Here is a 25,705-nt window from a genome sequence, read left to right on the forward strand (position 1 = left end):
GATATGTGTTCTTCAAGCATAATGCTGATGAGCATTATGTATGGAAGGTTAGGAGCGGCAGATTTGTAACAGACTATATCGTACCCGACTTTCGATTCCTGAAATCTGAGGAAAGTATGGATATTCCAGGTATTTTTCGACGAATACTGATCTGAAGGGAACTTCATGTCACTAGGCCTAGAACAGTGACAGTTAAGTCTATCCGCAGATAGATAGGGGTAGAAAATATTTAGTATAAGGAAATGAGTCAGAAGTACATGGATGTGATTAGGGATAAGTTTCACAGAACAGACACTCATTGTATTCATGATAGAAAGAGAATGGGCGACATACAGGGGCGCTGTAGAAGAAATGCCAAGCAAATACTCAGATGAAATAAAAAAAGCAAACATCTTTATGGAATTACTTATAAATAAAATAGTTATAATGATCAAAAGTGTCTGTAAATATGGACACCAGATTTCACAAAAATGTTGGAAAGAGATATATGTTATCTGTGCATAATTAGAATGAAGTTTGTTATTCATCTGTCATGTTCCTTTTTGACACTAGATGTGTTTGTTATTGGTGGGTCAGAGGTAATATGGTTGGGAGAGAAAGCGGAAAGTGGAAGGGGAGTGAGTAAGGTAAGGGAGGGGGATACTGAGGGAAGGGCGGGTATAGTTTTGAAATGTTGACAGTGAAACTCATTCCTAATATCATTAATTTATGTGAAGAATTACTGTGTTGATCAGTACCAATAAAAATATTCTCAAGTATATTTTGTAAGAGACCTTTCTATTCATAATGTAAAATTGTTAAATCTTGGTCATTTGTTGTAAACTGATGTGCAGAATTTAAGGACAAAAGGACTTTTGAATGTTGTGTCACTGTCAAGTAACATTGCTCGATGAAACTTGAAACATACATACGAAGAGTTTACAAAGGTAAAATTAAGTGTATCCTCCTAATTCAATACATCATATAATTCCATCATTAGATGGAGTAATCAAATTCAAACATGTTTTTAAAAGGGTGTGTCATCAACACGAACAGCAATGCATGCTCTGCAACGTGATCCCGTGTTGGCCTCAAGATTGGTACCAGTAAGGAGTTTTTGTGGTAGGGTGTTCCATTCCTCCTCCTGCGCGGTTGACAACTGCTGAATGGTCGTTACATCTTTGAATGCCCAACATGTCCCACACGTGCTCGATGGGATTCAGGTTAAGGGTACGGGTAGGCGAGCAATTCGCCTAATATCCTCTCGTTCCAAGAGCTCCTCTACCTGCGTGTTCGATGCGGTCGTGCTTTGTCATCCATAAAAATGAAGTGAGGACCGAATGCACCCCTGAAAAGACGCACATGGGGAAGGAGTACACTGTCACAGTAACGTTGACGGATGAGTGTACCCCGTTCAAAGATTTGGAGGTCGGTGTGCTCATGCAACATTATGCCTCCCCACACGATAAAATTTGGACCACCAAAATTATCATGTTCGACAATGTTCCTGGGTGCATTGGTTGTTCCCACCTCTCGCCAAACGAGGGTATGTCTAGAATCACTACTCAGACTGAATCTGTTCTTGTCTGAGAAGAGCACACGATCCCTCCCCTCGTCGGCCCAGACCTGATGCTCTTGGCACCATCACAAGCGTTACCGCCGATGCGCGGGTGTCAACAGAACATAACGTAATGGTCATCGGGCAGACAGACCCCCCCCCCGTGCAGTCGCCGTACCATTGTGGTGTGTGCGATTGGATGCCTTGCAATCCTGTTGAATGTGATTGCAATTGCACCCACTGCTTGACATGAGTCTCTTCTTGCCTGTTGCACAATGTAGCAGTCATCTGCTGCTGTAGTTGACCGTGGTCGACCCCTTCCTCTCCTTCGGTCATCAGTGCCTGTGGTTCAGAATGCTCTGGATGCATGTGAAACAGTGCTGTGTGCAATACGAAACTCCTGGGCTACACTTATCACACTTCGTCCTTCTTCCAGTTTCTCGATGATTCTTTCCCTAGTGAAGTTATCCTAATGTTGTCTCCGGGCCATGTTGTAGTGAATGACACCACCACAGTGCACCATAACAGCTCACTGATTGACTCACACTGTCTTGTCCCGTTCCTTCAACTGCCTCGTTTTGTTGGAAGAAAGAAAGGAAAAAGTCAGCTCCCGGGCAAAACTGTATGAAATGGAGGCCCATCGTTCTTAAACATTCTACCTGGCTCACTGGCAATAAACTTGAGAATATTTATATTGGTACTGATGGATACAGTAATTCTTGACATAACTTAAACAAAATTAACTAGAAGAAGAAAAAGTTTTTGCTTGAAACTTTCATCCCACTTATTTGTCAACAGTTTGATATTAAGAATGAGTTTCACCATTGACATTTCAAAACTATACCTGCCCTTCCCTCAGTATCTCCCTCCTGTAACTTACTTACACCCCTTCCCCCCTTCTGCTTTCCCTCTCAACCATATTAACTCTGATCTGCCAACAACACACACTTCTAGTGTCAACAGGAATATGAGACTGACAATGTCGTGTCAATCAAGAGGACAGCCACCTAATGAGTAATTTAGTTGGGTCCATATCCCTTTATGTGATGCAATATTTTATTTGTATCACCTGTTTATTTTCCTCTTTTTCCCATTGCAGATTACATGTACTCACAATCCCCTTATTGTCGGTTTCACTACTTTGAGCAACACAAATATGAAACCCTCACATATTGCACAACCAATTAATTCCAGCTGCTCCATTAACAGAATATCGGCACCTTGGAAGATAGACTTTTATTTTTAAAAAGGACTAAAAAAGATTTTACTTTAACCAGAGGAGTTTAGACAAGAGGACTTTTCACCTCAACATCAACACATGTCTTTTAAGTGCCAATCATGATCTTTATTTTTTTTAGTTTTACATGATTTTCTCAGGGTTTTATTTGTTAGTCAATATATGTAACATGTTAAGCTTTCTACTGAAGATGGCTGTTAGATAAGCCAAAACATGTCTAGTTAGACATTGTCCCATCTTACACAGAGGGACACTTTTGTATTGAAAAGGAGGATAGCATAAAGATTTTTCTATTGTAAAGTAATGCAGTGAGCTCACAGTTGCAGTCAACAGTATTCTGTAAGAAAGAAGTCGGCTCCCGGGCAAAATATCTTTGCACCAGTCCGTTTTCTCACCAGCTTTGCTGGAAGGGACTAGTGATTGCTGGGTGACTCAGGATATGTTATTCATAAGTGAGAAGTAACAGACATGAAAGTAGTGTGAATGTTTCTTATTTAGATGTATATGTCATCACATGTTCTTTTTCAGTTATTCATAAATTAGTTTTGACAGGCTGAAGAACCTAACAGTTATAAATTGGCAATGTCAAAATTGAAAAGAAATGGCTTCAATAATCACAGAATAAAAATTTTGTATGCACCAGGTAATTATGCCTTTGCTGGTGAGACGTAGTATTTACAGTACACTATGTCTTTTGGTATGGGCTAGAGCAAGTTTGTGGATTCTACTTTTTTTTTTTTCCTTTTCTATTTCTATTATTTTTGTAGCGTTGGGTCAAGAAAATAATGCCCACACAAATAAATAATAATAGTAATAATAAAATGAAACTGAACCCAGAAAAATAATAAAATAATATTGACACTTAATAATATGAATAGGGAAATAGTAAAATGACACAGTAGCAGTGGTTACATATTAAAGCTTGGAAAAACGACCGCAGACAATAAATACGCAAAATCAAACCATATGTGAAGGAAAACTTACAGGCCTAATAAACAACAACTAAGGACAAGATTGTGGAAGGTGCGGGATCCCTATTGAGGTCCATGGGAAGGTATGACATTATGGGCAAGAAAAGATTCTCAAGAATCACCCTCGAGCGTCAAGAAAATAATGCCTACACAAATAAATAATAATAGTAATAATAAAATGAAACTGAACCTGAAAAATAATAAAATAATATTGACACTTAATAATATGAATAGGGAAATAGTAAAATGACACAGTAGCAGTGGTTACATATTAAAGCTTGGAAAAATGACGGCAGACAATAAATACGCAAAATCAAACCATATGTGAAGGAAAACGTACAGGTCTAATAAACGACAACTAAGGACAAGATTGTGGAAAGTGCGGGATCCCTATTGAGGTCCATGGGAAGGGATGACGTTATGGGGAAGAAAAGGTTCTCAAGAATCACCCTCGAGCTCAACTATATTAAAATTCACAAAATACAACTTCAAAAGAAACAAATAAAAGAATAGCAGATTAGCAGATATTCAACATATTAAAACCAAGGATATTTAAATAGACTTGAAGAAAGATACAGATCCACGAAACCGAAATCAAGACATAATCAGGATACTTATGTACAGTTTAACATATTAAGATGATACTGAATTACAATGTATTGTTAAAAACCAAATGCAGGTGAAAGAATTGAAATTAGTAATAACAAGAATCTAGGGCAAACTCAGACAGGTTGAATTTAAAACATGGAAAATTACATTAAACGCAAAAATACCGAAACACAGAAGGAATGAAATAAAAATCAAACTAACCAGAAAACATGGAAATAGCACTTACCAAGAAGGATAGGAGTTCCGCGAGGGGAACTAGGCCCCAAGTGTGAATGCTTGGTAGGGCGGTCGGATGGAAATGATGCCAAGAACTTGCATCATACTCACAAAGCCGGCAGAAGACCGGAAATAGCCAGATCACAAACAGCCAATGGGAAACAATTCCACTAGATTCCAGTTCTTTTCGCCAATTGGGAAGCCCGTTCTTTTGGCCAATCCAATTGCATGACCATATACGTTCATATTAAGATAGTTAGCAATTTCTCGAATATTCCTATTGCGACACCTGTTTCAACAGTGGTAACCGCACGTGCGGTATAGGATGCCCCAAAATTAAAGCACCTTACAAAATTTTTCAAATGTTACAAAATTACAATTTTTGATATACAGATCACTTAATCACTCTTGCAATGATAACAATAAAGTTCATAAGTCCCAGTCTTGAGGTTTCCCTAAATTACTTTCTTTTTTTCTAGTTACATAAAATTTGAATACAAAACTCACTCCAGAATACTCCTTGGGTCTTGCAATGTTCATTCTGTCCAAAAATAAAATGGTACACATGTTAAGAAACATTATAATCAATGATTTTCAAGTAAAGGGTAAATAGTAATTTACATTTCCAAACTCAATAATTACTTTCACAACATACAATGCTTAGTTCCAGTTCTCCGTCCCACCACAGATTACAATTTTTATACTTCACCTCCTTTCCATCCCCACCCAAAGGGGTGCTATGGGTGACTTACCCCAACAGTATTGTTTTCCAGATAGAAGTCATATGTGTACCAATTTTGGTTGACAGCTATACTGGAACATACATCCATAATCTCGCTTCTGGAGAATCCTTAGCTGACGTTGCCGCGGTTATGGCCAGTCATTTCTTTATCCGATTCCTAGAGCGGGGTAGTGTGGTGCCAATATCTCCATAACAGTTGGTTTTAGGCCCTTAAAACATGGTTTTTGGGGCCAATAGGGCCTAACCGAGTTTCTCTCTCAGTCTTATCCTTGGCTTTGACAATGTGAAAGTGATTGATGTATGAGTGATGCTAGTAATGCCATTCCTTATGCAACCAGTCCATGCTATGAATGGTGTGAAAATGTTGCTCATAGGGTCAGTTGGTGCATGCATTTCAGTGGGTTTGACAGGCTAATATGTAATAGCAACTTCTGACTCAGTGAGGAAAGCAGTGGTAAACCACCTCATATTTCGTTTCCTCAGTATGCCTCTTCAGTGATGCCTAGGCCATCTTTGACAGCTAATGGCGGAGCTATTGAGAATCCAGCCAGCCTTTAGGCTGAGGCTTGAACATACAATGCAGGTAATTGTAAAATGCTATGAGGGGAATAGACTGTTACGTTTTATAAATCTAGAAAAGGCATATGAGAGAGTACCGAGGAAAAAGATATTACCCGTATTGGGGGATTATGGGATTAAGGGTAGATTGTTATAAGCATTCAAATGACAATCGGGCTGTAGTGAAATTTGATGGTAGAAGGAGTTCTTGGTTTAAGGTATTCACAGGGGTTAGACAAGGCTGTAATATTTCATCTTTGTTATTCATACCTTACATGGATCATCTACTGAAAGTTATATAAAGTATTGGGGAGGGTTCAGTTAGGTGGAAATGTAATAAGCAGTTTGCCCAATGCTGGAAACTTAGTCTCAATGGCAGACTGTACTGATAGCCTGCTGTTTAATATCTTGGTACTTGAAATTAGTTACAGTGAGCATGATATGAAAATTTGCCTTTCCAGCTCCCGGACAAAACTATATTTATACGGTCGTTTTTCTGATCAACTTTGCTGGGTTGTTCAGGATATAATATTCATAAGTGAAAAGTAGATAGATGGATAGATAATTTTTTTTTTCCTCCAGATCTACAGTACATCTTAATGATCTCCAATGGAGAAAAATAATGTCTAACCTTATCAGGATATGATCAATCAATTTGCATTTGCTGAAAATAAACAAACCAACAGACAACCAAAATAAATTTCCATGAAATCATCGACAGACACTGTCAAAAAGGCCCACGGTCAACTCCTTTTCGGAGATCCGTTATCCGTGGGAGTATGACAACTGTGTGAACACAAAACAAAATGCCATACATGGCATAAAATAAGATAAAATAAAATACACGGCAGAACGGCACAGGGCGCTTGGCCATCCATATGGAAGGATAATGTCCTCCCATTCCTTTCCTGACTGACACAGCAAGTCATTACACAATCCACTCCTACATGTCAATATGTGAACCATTACAACTTGCTGAGCCAGACCAATGTTGAAACATCCGCTGAGTCAGTGTCCTCTATTTCTCTCATGTATCTTCCTAGTACATTGTTTCACTTCCATTACTATGACATCATTATCTAACTACTTGCCATTTAAATAATTGCAAGCTAAATCCACCAATACAATCTAATATTACACTCTTTACCAACCATTGTAATCACCATCACTCTTAATCATACTAAATCTTCTATTCTAAATGTAAACAAACGTATCATGCCAAACTCCACATTAAAACATACTTCACTACTATCATTTCCGTCTCATAACAAGCCAAACTCCATCAAGCCAGTACCTCTACATAATTCCCATCCATAAACCATCACACACAAATCTCTCCTCTCACCTTATACCACCACGTACAATTCAATTATCAAACCTGACCACCTTGTGTTATCATCTACAAACCTAAGTACGAACACACTCTATTAAAATAACCATTCCTCAATTCACAATTCACTCCACTCACCTTCCAGCTTAATCCTTCTCTCCTTCGTCAGACCAGACTCCACATATCTACCACACATAAACATCTTGCCATTCAAACATATACAACCATAATCACACATTGATTTCAACCCTTCTATTCACTCACTATATACCACCAATTCAACCTCTTATTCCACATCTTTCTAGCCATCACTTTTCCTCATAAACACGTATTACTTCCTCCCACCACTCCAATTACATCCACCCACCACTTTCTAGAACATACATTAAATTATTTAACACGCAAGAGGTCACGCCCATTTTAGAACGCAAGAAGTTGTGTGAAGGCAAATTGCTCACGCTTAATATTTTAATGAGCTGCTATTTTCCTTTTGCAGTGAACGCTCTAATAAAAATATAAATATGTGCCCTGTTTAACTGCCTTCAACTGATACTAACATAATTACCCAGTGAAAATATTTTCTCAATATAAAAAGAAAATGAATTATTTTGCAAAATCTGGTAAAATTACGTGAGAGGTCGCGTGTGAGCAAATTGCCTCAATGTTTGCATTTGTATATGTCAATGAATGATTTGGTCACAATTCAAGATAAAACTACAGCACCACACTTCACTGAAAGCCACCATAAACCTCATGAATTTTACTTAAGAAACTTTCTTGGAAATGCAGTCATGTAAGAATGCACTACGCCAGGGGTCGCACGAAGGCAATTTGCCACGGCAAATCTGAGAGCGAAAGAAAACTGAAACTACTCCGGAACGCAGCAGGCAATACACTGACGATAATCAACTTCAGGCGGGAGGGGAGGGATGAAATGAGCGCCCTAAGTCCTACAGCAACTAGCAACAAAATTATTAACAAATATTTAAAAAGTGCAGCAAATTGCCGCGGGTGCAACCTCTCGCATGTTAACCATCTTTGGCCACGCTCACTCTTAGCAACAATCGCTCAAAATACCAACGCATACCACCAAATCAACCTCTTATACCGGTAACAACCCCACTCTGTCACCTTCCAACTTATATTTGATTAACAAACACCTCCACATATAATTCAAATCTACTTAAGTATAATCATACCTCAAAATCATACTTAATCATTAAATTCACTATACATTTCAAAAAACCCATTAACAAGCACACTCCACCACCTACCAATTTCTACATACTCTTTACAAACCAGACTATCTTTCATAATTACAATCACTCCAAATTTCACTCCAGAAAACACCTAGCCAACTCCACTCTCCTTGCAGGTTAATCCTTAAATCTGCTTAGCTGTAATCACCCCCGACAAAATCACACTTAACAACTGAATTCACTATACATTTTAAATCCATTTCACCCTACATATCAAATCCTCACAGTCACTATAACTTACTCCTTCTTAACCAACCGAACCATCTTACCTTGTATTACCACCAAATCTTCGTCTACTATTCCCTTCCTTACTTACTACCTTAACTTGACTTCTTACTTCTTGTTACTATACCTTCATCATTCTTTTTCATTCCCCACAGATCCCTTAAGCTCCTGCTCCTCCCTTTGTTCATAAACAGTTCTATTCTCTCCCTGTCAGACCTTTCCTTTTCACTCTGCCTAATCATTTCTTCACTGTGTTCACCTCTCTGCCTTTCCTCTTCCCTGGCTATGTCCATAGCTGCTTCCCTAAATATTTGTATTCTCACACTGTTGACCACTGCTCTTTCGTTATCACTATTTCACTATGTTCGCCTCTCTGCTTTTCCTCACTCGACTTCCTGTTCCCCTTTGCTCTTTCTCCGACCTTGCTTTCTAAAACTTGCCTTTCTTCCACGCTCTTCCCCACCGCTTCTTCTTGCTTCCAATTCTCTTCTAATTCCCATAATTTCATCACTGTCCAAAATCTGGTCCATTGGCCCTTGGTTACCACTAATTCCTGACCCCTAATGTGAGTTCTTAATCCTTGAAGTCTGGACCTTACTAAATGTTTCTTAAGGGTTTTTAACATTCTTCATTCCTTCCCTTCTCTTACCATGTCCCTCTTAATCGAAATTTTTGTACACTGTAGATTACCCGCGTTATTTATCACTATTTCCGCCATCAGGGAGAGTAACAACTTCACTTTTATCGGCCTGTTACCCTGTGCTTTACCTATCCTTTCCACATTGTGTATGTCCACTTCACTGAAGTTAAATTTTATTCGGTTTTGGATGACTTCTACAACTTTGTAAATTGTCATCACTTTGTCCTCTCTTTTTTCTTCCGGCACTCCATATATAAATAAGCATTTCTTCCAGCGTTCCTAGATACTGTCTTCTATTTCTGCCCTCAGCTTCATCACCTCTTCTTCCATATTCCTTATTTTCTCTTTGAGTGACACAATTTCTCTCTTGTTGTTTCCCACTTTGGTTTATTTTGTCTGTTTTTCCCTGAATCTATTGCCTCATATTTTCAAACTCTTTCACTTGTTTCTGAATCATATTTTTTATCTGTTCAAATGAGCATACTTCTTCCACAACCTCCTTTACTACCCTCCTTATGAACTCCACATCTTCTCAGCTCATGTTGCCACTGGAAGACAGGCCGGGATTTACTTCCACACCCTCTATAACTAGCAGTACCATAATCATGGCTACCACCAATATCATCTCACCCTTCATACTTATTTCTGTTTTCCCTCTCTTTTGGCTGTGTCTTTCTTCCATCTCCCCTGCCATCTTCCAATAACTACCCTATACTGCTCCACACGATACTGCTCCACACCGATCATCTTCCTCTTCACTCTTGTCTTCCCTCATGCACTTACTGCTCACACTCCACTCCCGCTCTATTGGCACACTCGACTCAGCATGTCTGCACACTTTGCGAGCTTAGGCTAGACTGCAATGAAAAGTAACAGACATGAAAGTAGTGAGAAAGATAACTGGTACAAACAGGAGGGAGGAATGGCAGGAGGGTACTTGGAATGTGGAGTTAAAGACATGAAAGGAATGAAATTAATGGATGAAGCTGTATGTATAAACCAGCTTCAGGAGTGGGGTCATTTGAGGTGAATGGAGGAGGACAGGCTACCAAAGAGAATAATGGACTGAATCATAACAGGTAAGAAAAGTAGAGGGAAACAAAGATGATAATGATGATGATGATGATTAGACTCTATTTCTAATGGTTTAAATATAAGAGTTTGCCAGGCTGAGTGGCTCAGAGGGTTGAGGCGGCCTTCTGACACCAACTTGGCAGGTTACAATCCTGGCTGAGTCTGGTGGTATTTGAAGGTGCTTAAATACGTCAGCCTCATGTCGGTTGATTTACTGGCACGTAAAAGAACTTCTGCAGGACTGAATTCCGGCGCCTCGGCATCTCCGAAAACCGTAAAAGTATTTAGTGGAACGTAAAGCAACTACTACTACTACTACTACTACTACTACTACTACTACTACTACTGAGCTCGATAGCTGCAGTCGCTTAAGTGCGGCCAGTATCCAGTATTCGGGAGATAGTAGATTCGAACCCCACTGTCGGCAGCCCTGAAAATAGTTTTCCGTGGTTTCCCATTTTCACACCAGGCAAATGCTGGGGCTGTACCTTAATTAAGGCCACGGCCGCTTCCTTCCCACTCCTAGCCCTTTCCTGTTCCATCGTCGCCATAAGACCTATCTGTGTCGGTGCGACGTAAAGCAAGTAGCAAAAAAAAAAACTACTACTACTACTCCAGTGCCATCAATGTGACAAAACATTCCGAACTGCAGGTCGTTGAAAAACTCATATGCTAGGTCATGCAAAAGAAGCATTAGGACTTCAGGTGAGGAGGAGGAGGAGGAGTAATCTGCCTAACAAGGAGGAAATGGTGGATGTTAATAATAATAATAATAATAATAATAATAATAATAATAATAATTATAATTGGGAAATAAATGATGCCACCGAGTTGTTACAAATAGAGGATTGTGGTTGCATATAGAAAATTTACTGAGGCTTGCAGACTGAATACTGAAAGACACAATAACTATAATGAAGTATGTATGTATGTTTATTTGAAGAAGGGCTTCTTAACTGTAATGTAGATATTGTTACCCTTGTATGTTCTCTAGGCTGCACACGGGTAATAAACCATTCCAGTGCCATCAATGTGACAAAACATTCCGAACTGCAGGTCGTCGAAAAACTCATATGCTAGGTCATGCAAAAGAAGCTTTAGGACTTCAGGTGAGGAGGAGGAGTAATCGACCTAACAAGGAGGAAATGGTGGATCTTCCTGAAGTCACTTTACAGGAACCTATTATCATTACTGAAAATGGTGAGTATTTTTCTTGAAGTGAAATGATTTGATAGAAGCTGCCCTCCATAATGTTGTATTAATACAGTCATCATCAAGTATATTAAGATGAAGTTACATGAACCTTTTATTTTTCGTTATGGTTATTCTTGTAAAAATACCTCTTAATTGGAATATAAAAGTTTATTTCTTTTCAGCATTTCTTTTGCTTATTGGTTTGAGTGATATAATATTACTTGTATGTGTGACGTGACTATATGCTCTAATTTCCGTATTTTCTCTGCAAGAAATAGTTCGATGAGGCATGTCAAGATGCAGTTAATAAAGTGACTGCAGTCTAATATGAATGTAGATTTTGAGGAACTATACAGAGAAAAACAGAAAGAATGTAGTAAGTTATTTCATAGAAAGAAAGAAATCTACCTGAGACGACAAATAGAATCAATCCAAGATGACTACAGAAACAGGAACATCTGCAAGATGTATGACACTGTCAGGACAAAAAAGGTTTTCAACCAAGGTCGAGTATTATGAGATATAAGTCTGGAAATTTAATTGCTGATCAGGACAAATTATTAAATTACTGTAGACAATACTTCGATTCCTTGCTGAATTGTGATGATCCAGAAACCTGTATTGGTGAACCATCTAGTTCCCCATCAGAACAACAAATACCAGAGCCATCATATCAATAGGTATTACAGAGTATTATACATTTAAAAAACAATAAAGCTTCAGGTAGTGACAACATTCTTGCTGAGTTTATTAAATATATACATACATAAGATCATTCTAAGGATATGGCATGATGAAGTTATTTCAAAAGAATGGTAGGAATCACTTATTGTCCCAATGCATAAAGTAGGGGTAAGGAAGAACTTCAAAATTATCGTTGTATATCTCTTGTAAACACGGTTTACAAAGTTCTGTCTTTTAATCTTTTACAGCGTTTGCTGAAAATGTTATTGAGGACTATCAGAAAGGTTTTTGTGGTAACAGATCCACTACAGACAACATATTCGTAATTAAGACTATTAATGATAAGGTGTGGGAACACAAGGAGTCGGTTCATTATCTGTTGATAGATTTCTTCAAGGCATATGATTCAATCCATAGAGAAGGGCTGTGGAACATCATGATGGAGTTTGGCTTTCCCATAAAATTAATTAACATGTGCAAACTGTGTATGGATGGTAATGTTAGCTGTGTTTTGTCAAGGGCAGAAAATCAAATTCCTTCCAGAATAAACTGGTCTGAAACAAGGGGATGCGCTATCTCCTCTTCTATTCAACATTGCACTGGAGAAGATGATCAGGAAATTAGCTCTTGTACCTGCTGGCATCATATTGGGGGGACAGCATAAAGTCCTTGCATATGCAGATGATATTGTTCTTATTGGCCGCAAGGAATTCAAAATTAGGCAGTTATTTGTGGAACTAGAGGAAATGGTAGCAAAAATTGGCTTACCGGTAAATTATAAAAAGACACATTACATGGTTGTACGGAGACCAAATCATGGGGTGGCTGACAGATTGCCTTTGAAGATTGGGAAATATATATTTAAAAGCGTAAAGGAGTTTAAATTCCTTGGTGTATTAATCGATGAGCAAAACCGAAGGCAACTGGAACACCAAGCTAGAATTAAGAATGCAAATAAGGCATTTTACTCTGAGCCCTGTATTAGGCTCCAAATTTTTAACAAGGAATGCAAAAATGATTATCTACAATACAATCATTTGACCAGTACTTCTGTATGGTTCTGAGACATGGAGTATAACCAAGAAACAGCAGTTCCAAGTCTTTGAGAAAAGGTTTATAGAAAAATATTTGGCCCATGGTTCGATCCTATCTCTCAAAGCTGGCAGAAAAGATTTAATTATGAAATTTACACCCTCTCTCAACAACACACTATAATGGGTGTGATAGAATCCAACAGACTCTGCTGGGCTGGACATGTACTGAGGATGCAGGATAACAGAGCACCAGTAGATCTATACAAGGGATCTCTTATTGGGAAAAGACCTTCAGGAAGACCCCTAAGCACCTGGATGAAGATCAACAAGGTATGCCGGACCACCCAAATTGATAACTGGAAAAAGCAGGCTCAAGATCGAAAAGGATGGAAGAAGATTGTAAGATCGGCACAGGAACTTCACGTCCCTCAGAAGCCTGAGGACTGAGTGAGTATATACCTTGGGACATGAAACTTGGATAGATCCTACAATTATTGTAGACCGCAGTTCTCATGATAACCATAAAATGTGAAAGGTATGTAACAGTATCCATCTTAACATAATGGTTGTAATTATTGTAAACAATGAAATTGTAGAGTACCGGGCGAGTTGACCGTGCGCGCAGAGGCGCGCGGCTGTGAGCTTGCATCCAGGAGATAGTAGGTTCGAATCCCACTATCGGCAGCCCTGAAGATGGTTTTCCGTTTCCCATTTTCACACCAGGCAAATGCTGGGGCTGTACCTTAATTAAGGCCACGGCCGCTTCCTTCCAACTCCTAGGACTTTCCTATCCCATCGTCGCCATAAGACCTATCTGCGTCGGTGCGACGTAAAGCCCCTAGCAAAAAAAAAAAGAAATTGTAGAGCAAACTCTATTATCAGTGCTCAGATTATCCAGTTTGCGAATTATCTGTTCTTAGTTCTGGTAACATCTCTTTTTTTTTTTTTAGAAGGAAGCTCCACTGTGCTGATTCAAAGCAGCTTTCCACCCACAGAAGTATATTTTCTAATTCACTATATGTCCATTGCAAAGGCAGCACAAAATGATGATGATGATGATGATGATGATAATAACAACAATATAATTTCAAATAATGAATGACTGTTCTGAAGTTTGATCCTGCAGGTGTACGTAAATGAAGCATGGCTTGCAGTGCATGCTACCAGATGCAGACAAGTTATTTTCTCCACATCTGAACTTTGTTTCAAAGAAGTACTGTAAATGCTTCGTAATTTATCTCAAACTGTAAAAATGATGTCTTTTCACACCATGCCTTTCACCCATTTCACTATGAGAAGCCCTCAGATAACAGGTTTTCTCAGTGCAGGGAGTCTGCAGTGTCTGGATTAAATAATTCATTATTGGGATTGTAATTCATTTTCACACTCTGCATTGTTTGTGAAGTTACTACTGTGTTTGCAGTTTCAATACATGATGTAAAATGCACGTGTTGTTCTGACTATAGGAAAAAAGCTAGAAGTTACAGATTAGAAAAGGGTGAATCACCGAGCGAGATGGTCGTGCGGTTAGGGCTGCTTAGCTGTGAGCTTGCACACAGAGTATGGTGGATTCCAATTCCACCGTTGGCAACCCTGAAGATGGTTTTCCATGGTTTCCCATTTTTACACGAGGTAAATGCTGGAGTTGTACCTTAATTAAGGCCATGGCTGCTACTTTCTAAATCCTAGCCCTTTCCCATCCTTTCATCACAAAAAACCTTCCATGGGTTCCTGTGATGTTAAACCACTAGCCAAAAGGAAGTTAATCAGCAGCAAAGATTCTCTAATGATTTTGGTAGAATATAGGAATCCAGACAGCCAGGGACTTAGAGAAACCCAAAGAAAAACTACTGAAACTTGCATGCAGAACAGATAGCCAGGCTGGACCATTACAGCGTAAGATATAAGAACCTCGACTAATGCGGGACTGGATGAAATTATGTATATGTGGCTAGAAAAAAAGAGAGCAGAAGGAATTCCTAGGTCAGGTTCCATATTAATTGAGAAAGTGGGAGAACTGCACAAACTTCCAAAGATTGTAACGAAACTTAATGATTCTTCAGGTTGGGTTACTAGGTTTAAACATTGCTATGAAATTCAAGGAATGGCAGTTCAGGGAGAAATATTGAGTGCTAACGAAAAGACTGCTGAAAGCTTTTTTTGATGAATTCCTTACTTTTATAGAATAGCTAGAGGAACTTTGTAACACTGATGAGGCTGTGCTCCAGTGGAGGAACCTACCAATATAGACTCATAACCTTTCAACCTGAAGCACATGCTTCCCTACATAAAGCCAGTAAAGATATGTTATCTGGTTTTTTAAAAATGCAAATTCAATAAGAGAACATAAACTGAAACCTCTCGTTATTCGAAAATTAAATAAAAACATAGATGTTAAAAGGATTCATTAACCTCCCGCTGTATTACATGCATCAAAATGGAGCGTAGATGGATGGCATAATTTTCAGCGACTGGTTTCATTCAAAGTTTGTTTTTGCTGTGCATAGATATCTAGAGGCAAAAGGATTACCTAATGGAGGTGTTCTTATATACACTGTGTCATCCAGGTGAAACATCCTGTGTTTCTGAAGATGGTCAGAGTTTTGTGAAATATCTACCACCGTGTGTTACGTCATTCATACTGCCGATGAATCGAGATGTGATTGAGGATGTAAGACAGTATTATAGGTCAAACCTAATGAAACAACTTATTTGGTAAGGTTGTGACATTTGGATTTTCTGGAAATCCCTTAATATACTCGGTGTAATTCATGGGAATTGTAAGGCTGTGATAGTGTGAAGATAATGACAACAGCTTACTCATAAAAAATAAATTTAAAAAATACCATTTGCTGAAACTGATATTATGTGCTTCAATAGTGATGAATTTAACAGTAATCTTGCTGATGTTAACCCTAGAAGTGCCGAGTGTTTTTCCCTAAATACCAGGCGATTTTCGCATATATTACACATTTATGTTTTTAACAAATTTAAGCACGTTTAGTGCAGAAAAGTTAGGCATGCAGCACACCATATTACTCAGAAAGCTTTATTTAAGATGCTTGTATAAGTATTAGATCATTTACTTGCCTATCCGGTGCGTATCAGGCGATCAAAAATTTGGAAAGCTAAAAAAAAAGTGTTTCTCATATTTTCAAGTTCACCAAAAACCAAACCAAACCAAACCAAACCCCATGGCACTACAGCCCTTGAAGGGCCTTGGCCTACCAAGCGACCGCTGCTCAGCCCGAAGGCCTGCAGATTACGAGGTGTCGTGTGGTCAGCACGACGATTCCTCTCGGCCGTTATTCTTGGCTTTCTAGACCGGGGCCGCCATCTCACCGTCAGATAGCTCCTCAATTCTAATCACGTAGGCTGAGTGGACCTCGAACCAGCCCTCAGGTCCAGGTAAAAATCCCTGACCTGGCCGGGAATCGAACCCGGGGCCTCCGGGTAAGAGGCAGGCACGCTACCCCTATACCACGGGGCCGGCATTTTCAAGTTCACCATTAGTAATAAATAACCACTCATTTTTAAAAAATCACTATATACGATACGCGCGAAATTTATTCTAGTTTTTAAAAATATTAGTTTATCACAAGTAAAAACAAAATAAAATCGTAAAAAAAATGAAAATTTCCGAGCTGCACACAGTTCCATCAGCCGCCAAGCACTACTGGGAGTCATTGTCGGAGAGTTTTCTTTTCCTGCGTGCCTCATAGGCCTTCAGAAATGCTGCAGTTTATGATAGCATTCATGGTGCACCCCATATTTATTAGAATGGCTTTTTTACTTTTTCATTTCGGAGGCAGTTACATCAAACCAGGTTCGCATACGAGAAAAGGCCTTCATTTCTCCAGAATGTCTTTAATTTTTTTTCGCCACATAGTCATTACTTTCTTTCACCAAGAGCTTCCAAATCAAATCCGTAAAGAACAAGTAGAAATACATAACAGGTGGACTGTTTCGGGGCGGACAGATCAAAATGCCAGGAACCCTTACGCTGAACTTCCCGGAAACATCGAACTCCGGTTCGGGTGGATAAACCCTGCACCACTTTGGTGTTACGGAAACAATATCTTCCAATGAAACATCAGCAGGCCTACTCTCTTCATCGGAATCTCTTTCAACTTCAGATTCTGGAATATATTCTTCTCCGCTCTCAGAAGAATCATCAGCTAAAGAAAATATATCGCTGGAAGAGGAAGCATTCCAATCACCTTCAAGAACTTCGTGAATATCGTTGAATCACGTAGCTCATCATCCATGGTGAAAGTTTACACTTCAAAAGATACAATTTAAGAATAAACTCAATCTGTTGAAAGATAACGAAAGATATTCACAGAAACTAACAGGAACACCGAGCGAGCGTGAAGTTAATCATAGCAACTGAGACGACAGGGGGATGAGGAAAGAGTAGCTGAATTTATACCTTCCCTGGCCTTGACTGAGTCATGTCCGGCTAGTAAGGAATGTGTGATGGAAGACTTGAATCTTCCTCTTCAATGCCGTACTTATTAAAGTAGCGTAAGTGAAGGATAAAGGATGTTACGACTGATTAAGCGAATGCATGTACTATGCGTCACACGTGCGGCATTGGCACTGTAGTGACACTCTATTGAGTCGCAAGCACGACGTTTGGCAGTTCTAGGGTTAAGGAAACAGTTGTGAGGATGTGGGTTTGTGAATGACTGAACAGTGATGCATGAGAACCAGGGTTAGAATAGCTGAGTGATGCAGACATAGTAAGCACAGTAAACAGTGTGTGCTAGAGGAAGACAGTGACAAGAATGCAGTCAAGGAATCCCTTGTTGCTCACACTGAGACATGGAAATGTATCTATGTGTTGTTGGAGTATGCACAGCAAAACTCCTTTGATTACACAGATCACCCCCTATGGGTGAGGGACGCAGATTAAGAATGCACCCACGGTATCCCCTGCCCGTTGTAAGAGACAGTTGAAAGGGACCCCAGGGGCTCTCAACTTGGAAGTGTGGGATAGTGACCACAGGGCCCTTAGCTAAGTCCTGGCATTGCTTCAACTTACTTGTGCCACGCTCTTCAATTTCATTTATCCTGTCCGACCTCCATCGGTCAACTCTTGTTCTTTTCCGACCCCAACGGTATTAGAGGGTTCGAGGTCTAGGGAGTCTTTCATTTTCACACCCTTCGTGGCCCTTGTCTTTCTTTGTCCAGTACTTCATTTCTTGAAATGTTGGATCACTTTTTTCTTCTCTCTCTCTCTGTCTCTCTCATTCTCTCTCACTCTCTTTGCCCCCTGTGGGTGGGAGACACAGACGAAGAATACATCAATGGTATCGCCTGCTTGTTGTAAGAGGTGACTAAAAGGGGTGACCAAGGGATGATGACATTAGAACAATGAAGCTACTTGTGAATAGTACCATTACGTGAAAGACACCATGGGTCAGCCTTACTTGCGACTAGTACTACTTTGCGAGGAAAGCCATGGGTCTACATTGTAAAGGAGCAGTACCATTCTGCAAGGAACACTACAGGTCTGTGCGTTGCTTATAGTAAGTGTCATCATGTGCATTCCACCAGTCGGTTCCGCTGTGTTCAGAATGGGTCTGCGTTACCTATGAGTAGTACCACTTTATGAGAAAAACCGTGAGTCTACATTGCCTGTGATTAGTACCGTTATGTGAGAAACACCATGGGTTTGGCCGTTGCCCGTGGCCCTACTATGTGAGGAAAACTGTGGGTCTGCAATGACTGAGAGTAGTGCCTTTATGTGAGGAACACCATGGATATGCATTGCCTATGATTAGTACCATCATGCAAGAAACACCATGAGTCTACGTTACTTGTGATTAGCACCACTATAGGAGAAACACCATGGATCTGCATTACCAGTGATTAGTATTATGAGGGGCCGGTGATCTTGGATTTGGACCCCTTTGGACAAGAAGCATCATCTCTGAAAATAAGGAATTGTGAATTGGATCCACTGACTGTTTTGGATTCATGGTCAGTTTTTCATTGTCATTCATTTTAGATTTCAGTCAATGGATACATTTTGAAGTTGTTATTATCATGTCATTTCGTTCCATCTCATACATTAGGGGCCGATGACCTAGCTGTTAGGCCTCTTTAAACAACAAACATCATCATCATCATCGATTACAAAGATCTGTCTATCTAGAAAATGACTACTACTATAAGAAAAATTACAAGTGATAAATTGAAACAGAAAAAATGAATGATTAATTACCAAAAGCAAATCAAGTGTGAAATGTAATTTAATGGGTTTTGTATTTTATAAGTTGCATTATTTTTAAACAATTGTGTGAATTTCATGTTAAGTTACATTATTTGTCTTTGCAGATTTTCCATTTTTTGATTATCCATTCTTCCTCAGGTCTGCATTAGCATGGACAATTGGGAGTTTACTGTACTTTAAAGGATAGCTTCTCTTAAAGCAGTTGTGATTCTCGAGTTGAAGATATGCCTATCCTCGGGACCAGATCCTGAATCCCTCACCCTTCAGATGGATGGGTTAACCATCCAGCTATGGTGACCAACATGTGGGAGAAACACACTCAACTGTTAAATGCCTCATATACATTTCCACTTAGACATTCATTTCTCTCATAATTACTTCTGTAGCTTGTACACATTTCTCCACTTCTTCCATCAACTACTTATAGTCTCAGTTTATGGGAAATATGATTGAAACAAATATCTTGTTCCTTACTGATAGCGGTAGTTGTTGCCTTAAAGAAAAACATACAGAATAATCATACCCTCTTGATCCTTTCTCCACCCAAATATTTATTGTAATGATCCTGTCTTTTATATACTTATATACGTGATTGGTAAAGTACGTTATGTATTTTCACATGTGTATAATGAAATGTTTATATAACAACTAAAATAAAATAGTTGCCATGACTTTGTAAGTGACCCACATATGACAAGGGACTGAAATAAATACTAAGAGTTGGTTGTTAATATCAGCTTTTTTCTTATGACAGTGATTTTTCTTTTCACATTTAAATTAATTATCAGTTTATTTTCAGATAAATTGCTTAAAAGGAAAGGATATATGTCAGACAACTGGTTTCATAATTTAATTAACATCATTTTTAATAGCTGTATGTTTAATATTCTACTAGTGTGTTCTGTTCCATGTGTGTGTTCCATATTGGACGCTAGTGAATGGTTTTGTGTTGAAAGTGCCCTTATGTTATCATAGTGATAAGTTAGTTCCATTTAGTGCTATACATATTGTTGTTTAGTGTTTGCTGGTAGATATTAGAATTAGTGATATTTATTTAGGGAATGGTGGAGAGGAGAACTATATTTACCCCCACCCAGTTTCAGCTGGAAGGGCAGGGGGCAATGATGATGATATTTATTTAAATTTTATGTTAAGCTCGGTAGATTAACTGTTCTAGGTCATGTAGATTAGGTTCACTTCGTTTAAATTTTGGATTGGGGAAAATAGGAAATAATATTCATATTTTTATTAAATATCTGTAGGTTTGTTGGTAGAATATCTACAAGTACGTGTTATTATAAGGAGTTGTAACTTCTGCAGCTTTTATATTTGTGCAGGCAGCCAATAGACATGATACTTCTTGTAGATATTCAAGATCCGTTCAAACTATCACTAAGATAATGATTTCTTCAATTAAATAACTTTGTATGCTTGTAAATTTTGTTTTGAAACATGAAGTTCAAGAGAATGTACAGAATTTCACTGGCAGAATAGTTAAGTCTTTGGATTCTTGGTGATTGCCTGCTGCTCTTTGTATTCAAATATTGAACTTTTGGAATGTGGACAAAAACGAAGGGTATAGGGTAGTCGAGAACACACAAATAATAATCAGCTGATTACTGTATTCCAATTATTTGTAGTCCCAAGTCTCCAGCATACTCTGTAGTTTACACCTTCAATCATTCACCATTTAAGGGTGGTTTTCATTTTTGTTAGCTTGTAGGGAAAGAAACTTCTCAAGTAAGTATTTGGTTTTAATTACATTTCTGTTGTTTCACTTAACCTAGTGGAATTAATATTCATCTAGGTGCAGTTTTGAATTTTAGTGTAGTTATTTTATTACGGTACAAAAATATCTTCCTTGCTTTATCATTTAGTGCTTTATTATTGTGTGACTCTTGTGTAGCAGCCAAAAATTCTCTCTAGGAAGCCAGGCTGAGTAGCTCAGATGGTAGAGCACTGGACTTCTGACTCCACGTTGACAGGTTCAACACTGGCTCAGTCCACTGGTATTTGAAGGTGCTCAAATATGCCAGCCTGGTGTTGGTAGATAGGGGTCAATGACCTACCTGTTAGGCCCCTTTAAACAACAATCATCATCATCATCATCATCATCATCATCATCATCATCATCATCATCTGTGTTGGTAGATTTACCAGTATGTAAAAGAACTCTTGCAGGACAAAATTCCAGCACCTTGGCATCTCCAAAAACAGTAAAAGTATTTACTGAGATCTAAAAACAATATCATCATCTCTCCAGGAATTCAGTTCTTACTACATTTCTAATACTTCAGTTAACCTGTTTTAATTAGGATAGGCTTAAGTGCAGTTTAGAATTGTAATGAAGCTATTTTATTGTATAGTGTCTTGTTTTATTGTTGTATAATCCTTGTGTAATACTTATGATATCTCAACATCCAACAGCAATTTTCATTTCTCTTTGTGCGTAGTAGTAGTAGTATTAATAATAATAATAATAATAATAATAATAATAATAATAATAATAATAATAATAATAATAATATTCTGTCTATCTATTAGCGTATTTAGTGTAACTACACATTTCTGTAGTTATTCGTATTATTTTTATCGCTGTTCCTGTGCAACGTACAATACTTGTGAGTAATACCATAATGTGTGGAACACCGTGAGTGTATGCTACTTTTGATTAGTATCGCAACATGAGAAATACCCTTTAGACAACAAACATCATTGATTCAGGATTGTTCTTGTAGAAGCAGTCCCTTGGGCAGTAATACTATTGTTTTAAGATAGTTTCTGAGAAGGTGGGGCATTGCAGATTGGATCCACTGATTGTTTTAAGTTTATAATCATTGTTCATTATCGTCATCTTCAATTCTAGTCACTGGATCGATTTTGGAATTACCTTTAACTTTCAGTATTGAGTTGGATCCACTGATTATTTTAAATTCATATTCATCCATTCATTCTTCATCATCATGTTTTGAATTCTGGTCAGTGGATGAATTTTGGACTTTTAAATTGTCATTACATTTCGTGTCATTTCATACCATTAGGGGCTGATGTCCTAGATGTTAGGCCCCTTTAAGTAACAGGTATCATCATTTTTATCTCTGTTATTCCTATTATTTTATCTGTTATTTCTGTTATTTTATAATTTATGCCTAAGTAGGATTTTATCTTATTTTATCTGTTATTTCTGTTATTTTATAATTTATGCCTAAGTGGAATTGTAGTGGAGTTATTTGATCAGTTTGTATGTTGCTGGATTCATTGTCATGAAATCCTTGAGTAGTATCCAGCATTTCTTTCTGTATATATCTTTATACATATCGTTGTTGTGCCCGTGAAAACTGCTACATGATGATAGTTTTGGAGATATACTGACCCACATTACAAATATTATGGAGAGCAAGAATTCCTTGATAATATTTGCACAATGTTGAACCTTAAATGACAGAACCTTACAGGCCGTTATAAGCTAAAATATTTCACATAGTGTTTTTTTGCAGGTGCAACAACAATATTTATATATACATTATGATTTTAAAAAATTAATTTAAAAAAATTATATTGGCTTTACTTCCCACCAACTACTTTTACAATTTCCAGAGACGCTGAGGTACCGGAATTTAGTCCCACAGGAGTTCCTTTTACATGCCAGTACATCTACCGCTACAAAGCTAAAGTATTTGAGCACCTTCACACACCACCAGACTGAGCCAGTATCAAACCTGGGGCCGCTATCTCACCGTCAGATAGCTCCTCAATTCTAATCACGTAGGCTGAGTGGACCTCGAACCAGCCCTCAGGTCCAGGTAAAAATCCCTGTCCTGCCTGGGAATCGAACCTGGGGCCTCCGGGTAAGAGGCAGGCACGCTACCCCTATACCACGGGGCCGGCATTGATTCTCACAGGGAACCTGAAATATTTGTCCAGAATGAGTAAATTTATAATGCCAATGTAAATGGTCTGTTATTGGACATTATAAATTTTCCAGCTAACTCATTCCTGGTTACCAGCGTTTTTCCCCAATGTGCTAATTTGGGCTCAATTATTTTAGGTTCCCTATGGGAATCAACATCTGTATCATCTGATGGCCAGGCAGGAATCAATTTTTGGTAATGAGACAAAGTCTCCCATAGTGCATTGGCACTGCCAGTGGATCCAAGTAGCCTACGCAGTGGCCTCCACGGTATGCACTAGCCGTGCGTCTTGGTGGGTGTGTTATTTACCAACTGATGAGCCAACTTAGCACACTGGGGTGAAACGCTGGCAACCAGGAATGAGTTAGCTGGAAAATTTATAATGTCCAGTAACGGACCATTCATATTGGTATTAAGAAAGGTGGAGAGCAAAAATAGAAGGGAGTGAAATATTGGGAGGGTTGGGATGTGCTGTACCTACATTGGATAGGAAATATTGATAGAAGAAGTAAGAGAGTTCTTAGAGACAGCTAGGAAAGGGAAAGCAGGAACTATTTTGGGCATCACTAATAAATTTTGGAAGAAGGTGGTGAAGAAGGCATTGTTAAATTATTTAATAAAATATTTGAAGGGGGAACTTCCAAAATCTTGGCCCACTCTGAAGGAAGAAAGAATAAAAATCAAACTCAAATAATTATAGAAGCATACTTGAAGGAAAATTTACACAGGTGTGCTGGCAATAGGGGTTATGAAGTGGGCATAGGGGGGCTAGATCCTAGAGAGAATCCAGTTAGGCTCCAGAGAGAGGATGAGAACAACTGACAGTAAATTTGTGGTGAGAACAATAATAGATTTTGTTTTTGTTTGAGTCATCAGTCCATAGACTGGTTTGATGCAGCGTTCCATGCCACCCTATCCTGTGCCATACTTTTCATTTCAACATAACTATTGCATCCTACATCTGCTCTAATCTGCTTGTCGTATTCATACCTTGGTCTACCCCAACCGTTCTTACTGCCTACACTTCCTTCAAAAACCAACTGAACAAGTCCTGGGTGTCTTACGATGTGTCCTATCATTCTCTCTCTTCTTCTCGTCAAAATTAGCCAAATCGATCTCCTCTCACCGATTTGATTCAGTATCTCTTCATTCATGATTCGATCTCTCCATCTCACCTACAGCATTCTTCTGTAACACCACATTTCAAAAACTTCTATTCTCTTTCCGATGTAGCTATCGTCCATGTTTCACTTCCATACAATGCCACGCTCCAGGTGAAAGTCTTCAGAAACATCTTTCTAATTCCTATATAATTATGTTTGAAGTGAGCAAATTTTGTTTCTTAAGAAAGCTCTTCCTTGCTTGTGCTAGTCTGCATTTTATGTCCTCTTTACTTCTGCCATTGTTAGATATTTTATTACCCAAGTAACAGTATTCATCTACTTCCTTTAAGACTTCATTTCCTAATCTAATATTTCCTGCATCACTTGCCATCGTTCGACTGCACTCCTTTACTTTTGTTTTGGATTTATTTATTTTAATCTTGTACTCCTTACCCAAGACTTCGTCCATACCATTCAGCAGCTTCTCGAAATCTTCTGCAGTCTCAGATAAAATAACAAAATCATTGGCAAATCTCAAGGTCTTGATTTCCTTTCCTTGGATTGTGATTCCCTTTCCAAATTCCTCTTTGATTTCCTTTACTGCCTATTCTATGTAAACATTGAAAATGAGGGGGGAGGGGAACAAACTGCAGCGTTGCCTCACTCCTTTCTGTATTGCTGCTTCTTTTTCAAAGCCCTTGATTCTTACCACTGCAGACTGATTTTTATACAGATTGTAGATAATTCTTCACTCTCGGTATCTCATCCCAGTCACCTTCAGAATCTTAAATAGCTTGGTCCAATCAACATTATCGAATGCCTTTTCTAGATCAACGAACGCCATGTACGTGGGCTTCTCCTTCTTAATTCGATCCTCTAGGATCAGACGTAAAGTCAGGATTGCTTCACGTGCTCCTAAACTTCTGAAGCCAAACAGATCTTCTCCCAACTCAGCTTCAACTTGTCTTTCCATTCTTCTGTAAATAATACACGTTAAAATTTTGCAGGCATGAGATACTAAACTAATGGTGCGGTAGTTTTCACACTTGTCAGCACCGACTTTCTTGGGAATAGGTATAACAACATTCTTCCGAAAGTCGGATGGCACTTCTCCCGTCTCATACATCTTACACCCTAAAT

The 25,705-nt window shown here is 38.6% G+C and overlaps 1 protein-coding gene across 1 annotated transcript in view; it reads left to right on the forward strand.

Moving 5' to 3' along the window:
• LOC136863722 (zinc finger protein 236) overlaps nucleotides 1–25,705 on the forward strand; it is a 795,935-nt gene that overhangs the window by 403,805 nt on the left and 366,425 nt on the right. Inside the window, exon 16 of the mRNA XM_068226059.1 lies at nucleotides 11,393–11,598. Coding sequence (XP_068082160.1) covers nucleotides 11,393–11,598 — 206 coding nt within the window. The remainder of the gene's footprint in view (nucleotides 1–11,392; nucleotides 11,599–25,705) is intronic.

The sequence above is a fragment of the Anabrus simplex genome, chromosome 2, assembly GCF_040414725.1.
Source record: "Anabrus simplex isolate iqAnaSimp1 chromosome 2, ASM4041472v1, whole genome shotgun sequence".
Taxonomy (NCBI): Eukaryota; Metazoa; Arthropoda; class Insecta; order Orthoptera; family Tettigoniidae; genus Anabrus; species Anabrus simplex.